Source organism: Rhinolophus hipposideros (genome assembly GCF_964194185.1).
Source record: "Rhinolophus hipposideros genome assembly, chromosome: X".
Lineage (NCBI taxonomy): Eukaryota > Metazoa > Chordata > Mammalia > Chiroptera > Rhinolophidae > Rhinolophus > Rhinolophus hipposideros.
Window position 1 is genome coordinate 102,540,565 of NC_138046.1, and position 17,699 is coordinate 102,558,263.

General features: G+C 34.4%; 1 protein-coding gene across 1 annotated transcript in view; it reads left to right on the forward strand.

The window, feature by feature from the left end:
- Positions 1 to 17,699, forward strand: part of DMD (dystrophin) — a 2,022,175-nt gene that overhangs the window by 760,880 nt on the left and 1,243,596 nt on the right. The window contains exons 31-34 of the mRNA XM_081043053.1: positions 3,346 to 3,456; positions 3,867 to 4,040; positions 7,598 to 7,753; positions 11,733 to 11,903. Coding sequence (XP_080899179.1) covers positions 3,346 to 3,456; positions 3,867 to 4,040; positions 7,598 to 7,753; positions 11,733 to 11,903 — 612 coding nt within the window. The remainder of the gene's footprint in view (positions 1 to 3,345; positions 3,457 to 3,866; positions 4,041 to 7,597; positions 7,754 to 11,732; positions 11,904 to 17,699) is intronic.

Consider the following 17,699-nt stretch of genomic DNA (forward strand, 5'->3'; position numbering starts at 1 on the left):
TTATTATCTGTGATCCTGATCAATTTAAAATTTTAAACTTTATTTTCATATTGAAAATACTGGACACGTTTCATTTAGGACATGAGGTTATTTAATACCATATTCCTACCTATATTTCTAGTTATTATATTTCTGCCACTGTGTATTAATTCTCTATGCATTATTTCACTTCCCCTAAACTCTCCATGCTGTTTAGTGCCTAACCCTCCACCATATTTTCTCTCAATTAGGGCTGCTTTTGTTTTTCAATTTTTCATCTCCTTGCATATCCAACATACTATTTAGGATGCTTAGGTACAAAGTAACAAAATTGAATTAACTAAAGGAAAAACAAAACTGAGGGAAGGAAGTTTGTCATAAGAATACAGGGATGTCTCATGGAAACCAAAGGCAAGAATGAAGTTTTGACTCGGGAAGGGACTAGACCCTGTGTTTCGCTTCCTCATCACAGCAGTGTATCATTCTCTCTGTGGTTTTGTGGGTTAAGGCTCAGTTGGATGTTTCTCTCTTGGGGTCTCTCATATGACTATAGGCGGTTGTTGGCCGATACTACAGTGACCTGTAAATTCAACTGAACTGGACGTCCAAGATGGCTCGCTCATGTATAGCAGTTGATGTTCACTGTCATCTGAAAGCTTACCTGGGATTGTTTATTGAAACATATACACACAGCCTCTCTATGTAGCTTAGGTTTCTTAGAGCATGTTAGATGACTTTCAAGAGGGAGCACGCTAAGAATGGATGTTCCTGAAAGACGGAAGTGGAAGTAGCTAGCCCAGTTAAAGGCTTTTCCCATAACTCGTGGAACATTACTGTTCCCCTATTCCAATGATCAAGGCTGTCAAAGGGCCAACTGAGACTTAAAGAGGTAAAGTAACCTCTATCCCTCAAGGGGCAGGGGGGGAAATGTAAGAGGAACGTGTGGTGTGGAAACTATTACTATTGCCACTTTGGAAAATGACATCTACTTCAGCCTATGTTTGGAAGCCAGTATTTGTGTTCCTACCTCTCTCTTTATGCATTGACTTCTTTCTTCTTTCTTTGGGCATGGCTTTTTGCTGTTCCTCAATTGACACAGCCAACTATGAATTTCATAAGCACAGTCTCCTAGCATATGTGACACAGTTCCAGGCATGCACAGAGCTGGACCAGACTTTGTCCCGTCAGTTCTAAGAGAGAATCTGATGGATCTGAGCACAAGCATTGTCAGTATTTTAATCATTCAGGACATGAAGGCAGCCAGGATTATGTGGGCGAGGGTTATGTGAACATTTTCCACCTGAAAAGTCATGGCCATCAACCCCCTAAAACATCTGCTATAACCAGCCATGCTTACTAATTATTCAGACCTCTACTTTAACATCACCTCTCCTATGACATCTGTTACATTTCCTGTTAAGTGTTATTCTACCTTACAAACTCCCATTGAATTTTGTAGATTCTTTTGAATTTCTTGCTCTTTGAATAATGTTAGTATGCACTTACATGGGTCCCTAACCCCCCAAATTTGATGATTCCTGGAGAATAGCACATAGCACTATTTCTTATGCAAGATAGTAATTCAACCCATGAAGGTATTACATATAGTAAAAGATAATGTGCATATGCATGTCTTAGTTATTGTTTATTTTATGCCAGAATTCTAATTATTTAAATAATTCATAATTACTTTGCCTTTATGATTGTTGGGATCAACTTGCTAAGGAATGATATTAAGATACATTTTCAACCTTGTGTCCTAAGAAACTCCTTGAATATCTAAGCCATTTTCTTGGGATAATTCTCATTACTCATTGCAGGGCTATAGTTTTCTGCAGTAACTGCTAAGCAAACTGATGTTATTTTCTAATAACGTACTGGAATTGACTCCAGTTGGTGTAAAGTAGGTTATACTAACATGCATTATATTAATTATTTTGCATGAAAATTTTATGGGCACTCTAGTAAGTTACCAGTTTCCTCTTCTTTGACTTATTTATGGTAATCTAACAGTGAATGAATTTTAAATTAGAATGATTTGACTACTGGCTGATCTTACTAGATCTAGCAGAAAGAAATGAATTTATTGTTTTGGTCTCTCCATACCACAGCATTTGACCTATTTCTGTAACTTGCCTAGAAGAGTGCAAGTTGAATACAGTCATACTTCTGAATAGAACTTGATCAAAAATAACTATACTCGATAAAGAAAATATAGAAATATTTTATGGTTATTTAAAATTCAAACATCAATCTCTGTGATTGTTGCTAGATGGGAGGGTGCTTGGGGGATGGGGAGAAAGTGAAGGGATTAGAAGTTACAAATTAGTAGTCACAATATAGTCATGCGAATGTGAAATACAGTATGAGGAATATAGTCAACAATGTTGTAAAACTATGTAGGGTGTCAAATGGGTACTGGATTTATCGGGGGATCACTTCAGAGATAATGTAAATGCCTGACCACTGCACTGTACAAATGAAACTAATGTAAAATAATACTGAATCTCAACGATAAGTATATATAAATATGGCATGTGAAGTACAGCATAGAGAATATAGTAAGTGGTATTGTAATAGCTATGTATGATTTCAGAGGAGTAATAGACTTGGGGAGAGGGTTATCACTTTGTGAGGTGTGTACATGTCTAATCATTATGTTGTTTTGTCCACCTGAAACTAATAATAAAATTAAATAGAAAACCCATCGTCACAATATATTGCTATGTAAATTAGCAGATTACATGCAACATGATTCCATTTTTACAGAAACATAAAGCAAGACTGGAAGAATATACATTAAAGTTTTCACAACAACTGAAAAAAATCAATCCCTGTTGGAAGCTGTTAAGTATCTATCAGACAAAAAGCAAGGCCAGTTGAGGCATTTGACTTCCCTCTCCTATTTCCATAGTGTCCCTGAAATTGAACTGCAACATGGTACAGAGTGACTGAATACAGATCACTATTAAGGACTATTATCCACATGCAGCTTTCTTATTATATCTCATCCCTAGCACAGTTAGCTTTTTTTTTTTTATTTTATAAAGATTAACTTCCTGTCTTTGGTCAGATTTGAGTGTAAACTCTAAGCTAAAAGAGTATCAGTTTTCCATATTAGATATAAATAGATATTTCCTACTGAAAATGATATCTGGAATAGCTTGTTCATTATCACTGATTCCAACAAGTCATTTCATTTTCAATAACTTTTGGTAAGTAAGAACCTATTTCTTGTCATTTTAAGACAGGCTCTATTATAATAATGTTTTAAGAGAGTTTCTTAATACCATCTTCTTGGAAAGTGAGTTGTTCTTTGCAATAACTTGCAGAGCATGCTGACTAATAATGCTGTCCTCCCAACAGAAGATCCAATCGGATTTGACAAGTCATGAGATCAGTTTAGAAGAAATGAAGAAACATAACCAGGGAAAGGAGGCTGCCCAAAGGGTACTATCCCAAATTGATGAGGCGCAGGTACATATTATTGCATAAACTAAGGGATTTGTTTCATTGGGTATTAAAACACAGTCTTTATCAGACAACTTGATTATTAGTAAAATTGGGGTTGAGAGTGTTATTTGAAAACTACAATATGATATATAAATGATAAGACATTTTGGGTTGTGAATGTTAAGGATAAAATAGGTTAATAAATTACGTTTTATTCAGTATCATATTAATAACAGTTGTTGCATTATCCTAAATGCATGTATTCTTTGTGCTGGGGAAATGGGAGGGGGATATCACTGTTTCTTTTTTCCTTTTTTTTTTTTTGTACTTCTTGTTTATCTTCAGGAATAAAAGATAATCTTTTAACAAAAATATGCCTGGTTATTGTGTGGAAGGCAAAATTAAATCAGTGCTTTCTTACACTGTTGTTACAGAAAAAATTGCAAGATGTTTCCATGAAGTTTCGATTATTCCAGAAGCCAGCCAATTTTGAGCAGCGTCTACAAGAAAGTAAGATGATCTTAGATGAAGTGAAGATGCATTTGCCTGCGTTGGAAACAAAGAGCGTCGAACAGGAAGTAGTACAGTCACAATTAAATCATTGTGTGGTACGTATTTCTGGTGACAAATACGCAGCTACCCCTTAACTTTCTTTATTAAAAGTATTGATCCCTTTTTAAAATATAAAAATTGTTATCAGATAACTATAAAATTATACTACTATATACTGTATAATTTAAGATTAAGAACAAAAATTAGCACAGATGTATTGAGAAACAAGAACTTTTACTGAAATAGTAGTCATTTAATTCCTCTTCTATAGGTGTATTTTTTGAGTCTATAATTCTCTTAAGGGCTGTGCAGGTTATAAAATGAAGTCTCCTTTGTTTAATTCTTGTGCTACTTTGAATATATTTTTAAATGGAAATACTGAGAAGAACTACAGTAAGTTCTCACTTATCATTGTCGATAGGTTCTGCAGCTTTAAGAGAGATGACGTATAACAAAACCACTTTCACCCGTAGGCTAACTGGTATAAACAATAGTTAGGTTCCTGCAGCATCTCATCAACATTATAACGAAATGACTTTGACCACAATGACATTATTCAAAGACCTGTTGTTTATTAGTCTGGAAATATCAACAACAGCAGTAGTTGCAATACTAAAAACCATTCCAGAAATGAGTGCCAGGTAAGCTAAGTGATCTACACAAGTTACCTCTAATGCTCAAGGCCACAGATTAAATTAAATAATTCTTTTTTTTAATTGAGGAATATTGGGGAACAGTGTGTTTTTCCAGGACCCATCAGCTCCATGTCGAGTTGTTATTTTTAATCTAGTTGTGGAGAGTGCAGCTCACTGGCTCATGTGGGAATCGAAGTAGTGACCTGGGTGTTATGAGCACTGCACTCTAACCAGCAAGCCAACCAGCCACCCTAAATGAAATAATTTAAAGGCAAACAGCTGGTGAAGGGCAAAAGCAAGATTCCAATCCAGGATCTCTTACTCCAAACCCTTTATCTTTCCATTAAACACCAGTGCTAGATATATACTAAAATGCCACCATACTACAAAGACGAAATGAAAAAGCATAGAAAGGATCACTAATCTGTAGCCTAAATCTACACTGGACTTGAGGATTTTGAGCAATGTCATTTGTTGCAATTATTGGCAATTCACCATGTCAGACGACTCTTCTTACAACATAAAGCTGAATTATGAAGGCATCTACTGGAGTAATATATAAGTATTGTTATAACTCATTGTGTATTGTGGACTATTAGGGTAGAAATCACATATAATAAAAATGCTGAATATTATTAACATTAAAGGGAAAAAGCTTATCTGTTTAGTACTTTGTGTTTTAAATATTGTTTCCGCATCTACTTCATAACCTCAATGAAAAAGAGACCCTTTAGATACATTTCAGTCATATTATGAATGGGAAAATAGCTTTTTTTTTAACAAAAACATTTTTATATCCTTTGTGAAAAATTACAAAGTATTTAATAACATTTCTTCATAATACAGGCTGTATTTTAGTGACATAATTGTTACAAATATTCTCACCCCAAAAGGAAGTTTGACTATAATGATACACAGTTGTTAGCTGATATTAGATGAGTAACATTAGGAATACATGGAAACGTAGGTCATTTTTAATACTGCAAAAAGAATTAAAGGCAAAAATAACCCAAGTATACTGTCATCATGACTACATATATTTGCAATGGGAGAGCTGTTCATTCTCTGCTAGGAACAGGTTTCTAATGGTACCTCATAAAACTGATCTGCTAGTAAATAAGAGCTGAAAACAACCCTACCTGTACCCAGCTTTGACTGTGCCCTGATTCAGTGCAGAGGAAAGAGCTCAAGGTACTTGCTCAATTTGTTTCTGGTTCTGGTTTATATGTCAGGACTGATGCAAGTAGTCTTTCCATAAGGATATCTTTTCTAGCCAACTTTCATATTTTTGCAGCACTTAAGATGCCCTATTCTATGCCCTACTATACTATACTATACTATACTATACTATACTATACTATACTATACCACGATCATGGATTTTGCTTTCAAGAAACTTTTGTTCTGTTAAAGAAGTCTTACCAACATATACACAAATAAATATAAAGAATACTTTCTTTCCTTAGTGATAAACATTTTCTCTGCCTAACGAATGACATGATGGTAATGGCTAACAGTACTTTGAGTAAGCTTTCATCATAAAGGCAAATCATTAAAAAAATAAATCACTTGGAAGTATCTCTGATTCCAAAGTTCAGAGTTGATTCTCAGTGAGACAATGAAAACTTTGAATATTTCTAAATACCCAGATATATTTATAATTTCATTTTTTGAAGGGAACCCCCATCTCAGTTTTTAAAATTTTTATTAAATTTATTGGGGTGACATTAGTTAATAAAATTACAGAGGTTTCAAATGTACAATTCTATAATACATCGTCTGTATATTGACTTGTGTGTTCATAAAATGAAATAAAAAATTACTGGAAATCTCCGACAGAACTCACAATTGCTAATAAAGGAATATTTATATCAATCATCAGAGGAGATTAAGATGGAAATAGATTATGTGTATAGCTATCATGAATACGATAATTGCTCAGTCATTACAAAATGTTTTGGTTTAGACATTGATTTTAAACTGAAGAGACAAAAATCCAATTTTTGTTCTAATTCCAAAAAAACAGCAACTACCTACTCGCAAGTTTATTTCTTAGTACCAATGAAATAAGTAGTTATTGTTCAGACTTAACCACTGACCAAATTAAAGCAGCAGTGTATAATGTGAACTATTACTTATGCTTGTCCACATACTTAGACATATACCTATGTGTAGGAATGCATGCATACGTATACACATACATGCAAACACACATGGCTTTCCAGGAAAATAACTACAAGGCAAAGTAATTACACAAGTTTCACAAGACTTTCTTATGGCAGTATACTTTTGTGAAGCAATACATGTGTTCCTTATAGTTGTGATGTACATTTGTCTATATTTAATTGACCAGCCCCATTAAGAAAGTAAAGTTGTATAATCTCATTAACATATCTAACATTTCCTTCCTTCTATATGATTTAATATATTGAAGTTCTGATGTGGAAATTTAGATGTTTTGTCCCCACTAAAATGTAAGCACCATGAGAACAATAGTGAACGTGTCTATCTTGGCTACCACTGATTCTTTAGTGACTCAAATAATGTAGTAAGTGCTCAGTAAATACCTGGTGAGTGAGTAAATGAATTTGCCCTAACTCACAACTATGATTACCTAATGGTATCATTTTAAATAATGTATACCAGCTATAATTAAATTTAAAAAGATATAAATCGTATAACATTAAAAATGATCTTTATAAATTTAGATTGAACTAAATATGTGTATGATGTACTCTTACTTTAGTAAGAATAATTACAGACTATACATGTCTATATGTGTATATTTAATTCAAAGAGAAACTTTAGGTCAAAAGAAAATGCAAAAGCTACATATTGCTCATAGCTGCGAAACACTGCTCCATTAAACCTGTAAACATGAAATAGCAACTAAGGTTATCTCTGCCCTTATTTATTAATGAAAGTATGAGTTAGACACTATTGCGTATTATTATGTTTTATTTTATGTTTTAACTTAGAACTTGTATAAAAGTCTGAGTGAAGTGAAGTCTGAAGTGGAGATGGTGATTAAAACTGGACGTCAAATTGTACAGAAGAAACAGACGGAAAACCCTAAAGAGCTTGATGAAAGAATAACAGCTTTGAAATTGCATTATAATGAGCTGGGAGCGAAGGTGCGTGCATGCTGAAATCACAAGCACTGGCTACTTCCCACGTTCCTTATAAATTACAAAGCAAGAGGCAGTAACTATGTACCATTCATGTCTTACATTGTCTTAATAGTTTTCTCTTAATAGGTTAGATACACACATATGTACAGAGACAGAGATCGATGTATCTCATGTACAGTTGTTATTAAGAAATAATAATTAATCAATGAGGATCTTTTTCCAGGCTGCATTAAAAAATATGTAAAGCTGAGGGACACAGATAGTTCTAAAAGGGTTTCTCTGTTCACTTGCCTTGTTTTTTTTTTCATTGTATAAATTTACTTGTGATGACTCAAAGGCTGATACATTTTAGAAACTAACGTATCTACTTATATTTCAGTATAATAGAGTCCACATGTTCCACATAGACCACATTAGGTGTAGTAGAGTTGGCACATTCCACAGAAATTATTTCCCTGTATGTCAAGCATTGCTTCATCCACCACGTGTGACTGATAAGGTAGCATGGCTAGCCAGTTAAGGCCTATGGCTCTGTGATTATTTTTATATTTTTGTCCCGATAAGTGTCTAAGGACCATTTCCATCTCACTGTTAATCAAAGGTGTTTCCATTTCCTCTTTCCAAAACTGTGGAATGACTAGTATAGTTATCTCACTTCTCTCAAATCAAATATTCTATATAGATTTAGAGAGTTGACTGTTCACAGTAATGATAAATCGTAAAAAGTATTCATAAAAGCATTAATTGTCAACATCAAGGACTCACTTGGCCTTTTCTGTGCCATTATTTTACATTACTTGAAGCTATCTGAAAGATGTTTTGGTGCTCAGCTGAGATTCCAGTGACATTTGGTACTTAGTAATATCGTTAAAGCAAAATGAAACATTACTAAGAAATCATACTTAGCTTTGATAGCATGACAGAATACAGCAAAAATGTAAGGTAGAAATTTATTTTTAAAATAAAGGGAATATTTATAAGTATCATAAAAATACTGTACTATTCCTTCTCTAAGAAAAATTGCCTACATTTAAATCTTCCAAGCTCCTCAACAACACTGGTTTCTTTAATAAAATCAAAGGAAACAAAGGTTATTTTAATACATTATTCTTTTATATAAAAAGACAAACCCTTCTATTTTAATCATCTTCAGAATTTATGTGGTTGTACTTGCTCAATTCAATATATGTTACCTTTTTTATATTAGCTCAGGTTACCATAACAAAATGTCACGGGCTACGTGATAAATAGCTGATAAATGCAAAAAGGTGTTTATCACACTTCTGGAGGCTGGGAAGTTCAAGATCAAGCCTAGTGAGGACTTCCTAGCTTGCAGATTGCTGCCTTCTTACTGTGTCCTCACTTGGAGGGGAGAGAGAGGGAGAAAGAGGTAGGGAGGAGGGTGGGAGGGGGAAAAACAGGGAGGAGGAAGAGGAGGAGGAGGAAGAGAGAGACAGAGACAGAGACAGAGAGAGACAGAGACAGAGAGAGACACAGGCAGAGACAGAGACAGAGAGACAGAGACAGAGAGAGAGACAGGGATCTTTTTCTAAATGGGCCACAGACCTATCAGTAGGATTCTACCTTATGATCTCTTTTAACCTTAAGTACTTCCTGAAGACTTATGTCCAGATACAGTTAAATTGCAGGTTTGGAGTTCAACATTAATTTTGGGGGGATACAATTAAGTCCATACCAGTTTTCTTACGGAATAAAATTTTATTCGTTTAATATCATCAACTTAGCTTAATTATTCAATGAATAAAAAATCAGAGTTTCTTATATCTAAAACCATTTAATATTATTGAAAGGTATTACATGTAGCACTTTAGCTGTAATAATACTTACAATTCCTTGTGTGGCTTCTCTATGCTTTGATTTTTATGAAAATAAACATGAATAGCAATATTCATGTCAGCCTCAAATAGTCATACTCAAAGCCTCAATACTTATATCAGCTTCACATTTGTAAGTGTTTATGAAACAATGACTATTGAAACATTCTGCTGCAGGTGGCACTCTTTTAAATGTATCCCTTCTCCACAGGCACACAAAAGTGTAAAACTCCGCTTTCCTTAAGATGGCAGTGTCTCCTGTTTTATTAAATCCTCTTTAGCTGGACATAAACAAAATAGAATAAATAAAAATCAATAATGCATTAGCTCTGGGAAGATAGAATTTCTTTGAAATATTGAATCTAGAACTCTTTTTTACCAATAGTGCATAGAAATAATAACTATGCATAGAAATACACTATAAGGTATAATTTTTTTTCTCCCACACATGAATAAAATCCTTATAGTCAGAAGGGCAGATGCTTTTACTTCCCTGAAGGGACATATATAAGGGAAAATCTGTTAAAAAAAATGAACTTGAAGCTTCAGCAGCTAAAGATTTTTTTAAATTTACACACACCTCTGTGAAAGAGTATTTGGAATTCATGTAAAAGTTTCAGGGTGTTTATTTTGATTGTAGCATTTTAAATTCTTTAAAAATGTTTTCACTTATAGAAAACACACACACACACACACACACACACACACACACACACACACCCCAGATTCTGGGCTTTCTGGGCTTTTTATTAAACTAACCACCAACCTACACACTTACAAAATGCAGGCACATCTGGAAAGCTGGTGGAGAAGTACACATTGTTCATTTTTTGAGAATTTGGAAGAATTTGATTTTGAGGGTCTTATTTTTATTTTTAATTTTTCAAATACAGTTGATATTCAGTATTATTTTAATTCTAGGTGTACAGCATAGTGGTTACACATTTATAGAATTTACACAGTGATCCCTCTGACTAGTCTAGTACCCACCATAATCAGTATGCTATACTTTACATTCCCATGACGATTTTGTAATTGCCAGTTTGTACTTTTTAATCCCTTCACCTTTTTCACCCAGCTACCCAACCCCCCTCTTATCTGGCAACCATGTTTGTTCCCTGTATCTGACTTTTTCTTTTTTATTTGTTTACTTTGTTTTATTATAATTCTACGTATAAGTGAAATTATATGGTCTTTGTCTTTCTCTATCTGACTTATTTCACTTAGCATGATACCCTCTAGTTCCATCCATGTTGTCGCAAATGGTAAGATTTAATTACTTTTTATGGCTGGGTAATATTCCATTGTATAAGTGTACCACTTCTTCTTTATCCAATCGTCTATTGGTGGGCACTTACGTTGCTTCCATTTCTTGGCTATTGTGAATAGTGCTGCAGTGAAAACAGTGCTGCAGGGTACATACATCTTATCAAATTAGTGTTTTGGATTTCTTCATATAAACAGAGGGTCTTAGTTTTAAACACTGAGAACTGGGACACAGGATCAAGTCATGATTTTCTCTATTAATGAGAGGGAAACTTGTATTTTGGAATAATTATTTTTTTGTCCCCATTCGATGGTAAAGTATGTTTAAGGAAGAAGTGACCTTTGTCTTTTTTGTGCAAAAGTAAGACACTTTACAGACACAGTGATGACACTGACCATTCTAAGCATTATACAAATACTTTGGCCTCTCAAGAGACATAGTATTCTTTTTTTCACTTTAATTTCTTATCTGCAAGAGCAAGACTAATTTGTATAAAGAGGATTGTGAATCTTCTTTCCCCATCTTATGACCGATGATTGAAGGTTTTCTAAAAGAAACCTGCCATATTTTCAGTTTGACTTACATCATTCTATGTATTTAAAAAAAAAAATCGGCCATGAATTATTTCCATTAAAGAAAATAATTATAGCTTTTCTTTCTACCTGATACAGGACACTATCTTTTGGAGAAAGGATCTCATCTTTTCTAGATTGTTTATTTACTGCTAATACTCAGAATATGATTTTTCTAAAATAGTTTTTAAAAAGAAAAAGGTAATTTTTAAAATGACAAAAAAATACAAAAGTTTCAATTAAGCAGCTATAACTAAAGCTGAATTGAAAAAGTAGACCAAATTACATTCTATTATCATTCTTTTCAGGTAACAGAAAGAAAGCAACAGTTGGAAAAATGCTTGAAATTGTCCCGTAAGATGCGGAAGGAAATGAATGCCTTGACAGAATGGCTGGCAGCTACAGATATGGAATTGACAAAGAGATCAGCAGTCGAAGGAATGCCTAGTAATTTGGATTCCGAAGTTGCCTGGGGAAAGGTAAAACCTATATCACTGAAGGTTGTTTTTAGCATGCATGAAAACATATAACAATATAATTTTATAAGGAACTAGTCATATGCAACAGTAATTGAATTATAAGTATTATCTTGCTTCCTTTTCCTTTTCTGAAAATTCATCAGTTGTTTAACTGTATATTTCAGGATCATGATAAAACCAATGGGAAGTTTTAGTAAGAGTCTCCCCAAAGCTTGTTTAGAATTAGGTCTAATTCTCATTCTGACAAAGTCCTTTAAAAATACGTACATCATTAATCACAAAGTCGGTCTAGAGATGAGATTCCATGTTCCCTAATTTGCCTAAGACAGACTGTCACCCCAATAAACTTAAAAAAAAGACATTTCATGAATAAATTAATAATTAAAAAAAAAAAGACAGACTGCCCAGGTAGACCGTACAACCATGAAGAGGACAAGGTTACTGAGACCGCGGACAGTTGGGCTGAACAGGACCAGCGAGATCAGCAGATTGCCTATGTTATAATAATAATTAAAAAAAAATCTCGGGGGGTTTGTGCAGCTGCTATCATTTCCATCACCGAAGAGCACAGAGTTTCCTTTAATCCTCAGCTGATAAATTCTTGCTGTTTCTCTGACAGCCAATCACACATTATTGCTTCCCGAATTTAAGGTAGAGGCACTCATAGCTTATTTTTTTTTCAGTTGATTCCTTACTTGATTACATGACAGTGTATTGATAGAAAATAAATAATTGATATTAATACTGTCTTTCATCTTAAAATTTGCTGAACAATTGGGGATTAAAAAATAAATAAAGCGTAGCACACCCTACCCCCTCAGTTTTTTTTTTAATTAAAAAACACTTGCCTGGGTGAACTAGATGTTTGAGATCGATGTGCTTTATTTTTAATTCAACCAGGCTATCTAGATTATTTGAACTTGGGGCATTTTAATTGCATTATGTAAAAATTTAGAATCATACAATGAAATCTGAACTGATAACTGATTTTCTTTATGTAGATACAGAGGACAAATAGATAGAAGTTTTTGTTATATAAGATTTTTTAAAATAAATAGTGGTGAATTTCTTTCCATTTTGAATAAATTTATTGTTAGAGATAAAGATACTGAATTGCATTTATTACTTCAGGACTACATATATTGTGAGATTATTAGAGCAGTGAGCATACAGAGGGTACAGGCTTAAAATTATATTGGCCTTATTTTTTTTGCCTTGTCACCCAAACAAATATTATATTTTCTATGCGATGATTTAGTTTAAACTGATCATAGTCATATACTTAGGTGCAGGCTGGGCTGCTGTAAGAAATAAGCCCAAAATACCATGGCTGCAAGAAGACAGAGGTCTATTTCTATCTCATGGAAGTTCTGGGTAGGGGAAATTCTTCCAAGACGTAGGTCCCTTTCACTGTATTGTTCTGCAGTCCTCTGGGTATTTGTATTCTCATGGTAAAACTTGCTCACCACCACTGCCACTCCATCCCAGCCCACAAAAGAAAGGGAGAAGAGGAAATGGAGGACAACCAGCTCCTCTTAAAGATGTATTATGAAAACTCCATGCATTATTTCTGCTCATATTCAGTTTGCCAGAATTTAGTCACATGATCATATCTAGTCTCGTGGCAGGGAAGCAGAAAACTAGGTGACCAGTGCATCCTGCCGAAATGATGAATGGATCTTGTTCTAAAATGAAGAAAGAGAATGCATTCCTGGGGAAGAGACATCAGTTTTGACCAGAGCAATGTCACCCCTGCCTTTACATCATAAGGCAAAGACAGAGAAAGGTCTGCGTGATCTGTCTCTCTCTTTATAAATACACATGACTGATGGCAGTTTCCACCATAAGTGCTCATACGCAAACAAAAAAAGCCCAGAAAAGACTTACACTCTATTAAAGTACGAAATATAGTAAAACATGCATGGGGCAAGTCTTAGTGCATTGTCGAGGATTCATGAAAATGATCCAGGCTTCATTCTCAGTCATCCTCCCCTTAATACTACAAACAATATCTTTGATTATTCATTTCCAACTTAATGGGTGTATGAGTTTGCTAGGTCTCCTGTAACAAAGTACCACAGAGTGGGTGGCAGGGCCTCTCCCCTTGGCTTGTAAATAGCTCTCTTCTCATGTCTTAATATGATCCTCCCTCTGTACATGCCTCTGCCCAAATTTCTCTTTGAAGGACATCATTCATATTGGCTTAGGACCCACCTAAAGGATCTTATTTTAAATTAATTACCTTTTATATATATTTATATATATTTGCCCTATCTCCAAATATGGTCACAAGCTGAAGTATTGGGGTTAGACTTCCACATATAGTTTTGGGGGGCACAGTTCATCCTGTAACAAGGAACTGTGTCTAAAGAACAGGGCTTTCTCCTCACATGAAAGTTGAGGGGACACAATACAGCTCATAACAGTGGGATAGCTTTATAAGTACAGTGTAGAATGCTAACGTAATGGTACAAAGGAGTACAACTAAGACATGAAGGGAATGTGAAAAATTCTGACTACAATTTAAAACTGACTGAGGTGAAACTAAAAGTATGCCACATGTGAACTATGAATTCCAGAGTCCCTGTAAGGTCATTGAATAAGTCACCTGAAGAGATATTTTTTTCATTATCCTCACCATAACATCATTAAAATATCATAAAATATGAATTTGGCAAAGATTTCTAGATTATCCCTGTCATATTAGATGGTTTGAGTCGTCTGGAAATGTGTCAGCTTATTGAGTCTTTCTGGAAAGTATTTTCTATAAAACCAAGGGGCAATACTAATTTGAGATCCACTAGGAAAAAATGTATAGAAAACTGTCATTTCTTATGTAATAGCTTATAGCTCTTCCTGGATCGTTTGAAATACTAACTGTTAATGATATACTCTAAAATCCCTTAGTGGTCAAAGAAAAGTGTACACATTTGCATGTAAATCACATCATTTTTATTTTATTTTTTTATTATTTTTTTTTGTTTTAGAAGAATGTATATTTTATTTCAGATTACAATGGTAATTACATCATTTTTAAATAAATTCATTTTCAAGGCGCTGAAGCTTTTTCCAAAATCACAATTATATAATACAAACATGTGACCTACAGATCTAGCACAGTGACATTTATGATAATGATTCTAATTTTTTTTTAATGTAAAAAATCAAACTCTCATACATGAAACCCCACGACTCCTTACATTCTCATTTCACATGCTTTCTTGGTAGATGGAGAACTTGACTTAAAATGTTAGTTTCATCTACCATTTCACAATAAATGTCAGATGTTTTTCAAAATAAAATTGAGTATTCATTTAAATGCAATACATTAAAGGCATTTGCCAATCATTCCAAGTATTTTTGACTTGGAGAAAATTTCAATATATAGAGTCAATTTGTTTTTAAGCTGTTTCACTTATTTCTACTGAATTTCTCTCAGTTCTCTTGATCTAAGACCATTATATTGTTTAAATATGGAAATATTTGAATGTCAAGATAAAAATATTCTTATACATAAAATTAAGTTACTAATGAAATGTTTATTTGACCGTTTATCCAAACAGAGCACACTTCCAAATATGTTGACTACAATGAAATCTTTTCAGGTTTATTTTTACTATATTAAATTATACTTATTTATTATATATCTAATTCCAGGAAAAAAAGATTGTTTAGGGTGGTTTAAAGAGATACATATAATTCAGTGGTCAAAGATAATTAGAAAAGTAGAGAAAGGGAAAATTACAGTAAGGAAATAATAGACACTCTGCACGTAAATGTGCTCACAGTATCACATGGGTAGTGGAATATGCAGGGAAGAGTAAAGCCTCAAAATTTGGCACTGAGCTTCCTATCAGGCAAAACCAAAGAATGAATGTGTGTTTTTATTGTGGTAACAACAGTTAACTTGAGATGTACCCACTTAAAAATGTTTCAAGTGTATAATACCATATTGTTAACTGTAGACACATGTTATACAGCAGATCTCTAGAATTTATTCATTTTGTGTAACTAAAACAGAAGAAATATTGTTATCAGATTCAAAGTGTCCATATTACCAAAACAATCATTGCAGTATGTTTAATGTAGTACTCATATGCAAGCCTTTCTTGAATTTAGGTACGGAAGAAAAAATGAGAGGGGTGAGGAATGAGACAGCACCCTTATTAATATTCTTCTAAGAAACATAATGGAAAGGTTTCTGTTGCCATTTTTCTATCAACATGCCTCCATGCAGAAACAGCACCTAGACTTTTGCTGTGTCTTTTTAACGAATGAGTGTCAGGAGTTGGGCACTGCAGGATTCTTTTGCTAGGCCAGGGGTGCTGTAGAAGTGGACTTTCCACAATAAAATCTCTCATCTAAGTGTTTCTCCTCAACATTCTACTCACGTGTTCAAAACCACAGATGTCAGAACACAGCTCTTCCAAAAGATACTAAGTGGTTCATGACAGGACAGGTGTTTACAGGTGCCATCTCGTATCTGCTGAGGACCAGAAACCTGAGTATCTTTCAGGTATCCCAGGTCAGGTTTTTAGTGATCTCACAAGGGAAAATATGGAAGAACTTCCAGAAGCAGCTAGGATGGCGGCAAGATGGGTTAGCTAGAGGCACAGCCGGAGACAAGAAAACGGTCCTCCGTCAGCTCCCACTATATGACCATGTTTCTAGATTGCAGTTAGAGGGAACAAAAATGAATACATTTAGAAGTTAGGCCCAAGTTTTGAAAAAGTGAAAGAAAAAAATTAAAACAACAGTAATCAGACATGTTTGAATAACAATGGAAATGAGATAAAAGTTGAATAGTGGGAGTTGAAAAATTAAACTATGAATGCCAATTTGAAATCCCTGCAGCCCAGTAGCCTTTTCACTGTATTTGTAAATGCAAACAATCTGCCTCTATCAGAATAGTGATTAAAAGGAAAAATAATACTAATATTCTAAAAGAGTGGATCCCTCCTAGCTGCATGGTCTGGACAGCAGAGATGCTGTAAGGGAGCTGTAGCTGTGACATTCGTCACCACATAAATGATCAGACATTCTCCCCCTTTGTACCTTACAAATCTCTGTTCATGGGTTTACCAGGTTGAAATCAAACACTGATGTCTATAGAGCAGAGACAGAGACAGCAGAAGGAAGTGGTAAAACTAGGGGAGGTCACCATCTGAGGAATTTGTGTACCAGCACTGCCCGAGTTCCCTGAGTTGTCACGGTAACCCCTACCCTCTTGGACTAAGAAGTAGGTATTAATGATTTCACTTGCCAAGAGGACAGGGAACATATCTCTTTTGTTCCCTGGTGTTCCCCGTGCCCGTAGTATCTGACACATACCACATGCTCAGTCAGTATCCGCTCGATGAGATGAATCACACTTGAAGAGATAAAAATTAAAACATAATCACAAAAGCATTTCTTGAGAGAAGAGAAAAACGATGCTGTGCCATTAAAATTATGGTAAGCTTTAGAACAAACGGAGACGAACAATCGTGAGCAAATGCTCCCATTTTGTAGATGAGGAAGTAGAAGTTCTATACATAGCTAATCTGCAGCTAGAATCCAGTACTATCTCTGATTTCAGTGGCGTTTTTTACACTGTTTTTCACTGGCGTTTTTATTGTTAGAAATCTTGTTTTCCAGTCATTTTAAGATAATCTAACTTCAAAGCAGTAAAAAGGTATTTATCATCCACAATGAGAATAAAATACACAATGGCCAAATTTAAAGTGCAGAATATGCAATAAAATGAAAATCCTGTGTGCATTTATCTATAGTCTGTAGTCAATTGCCACTGCTGTA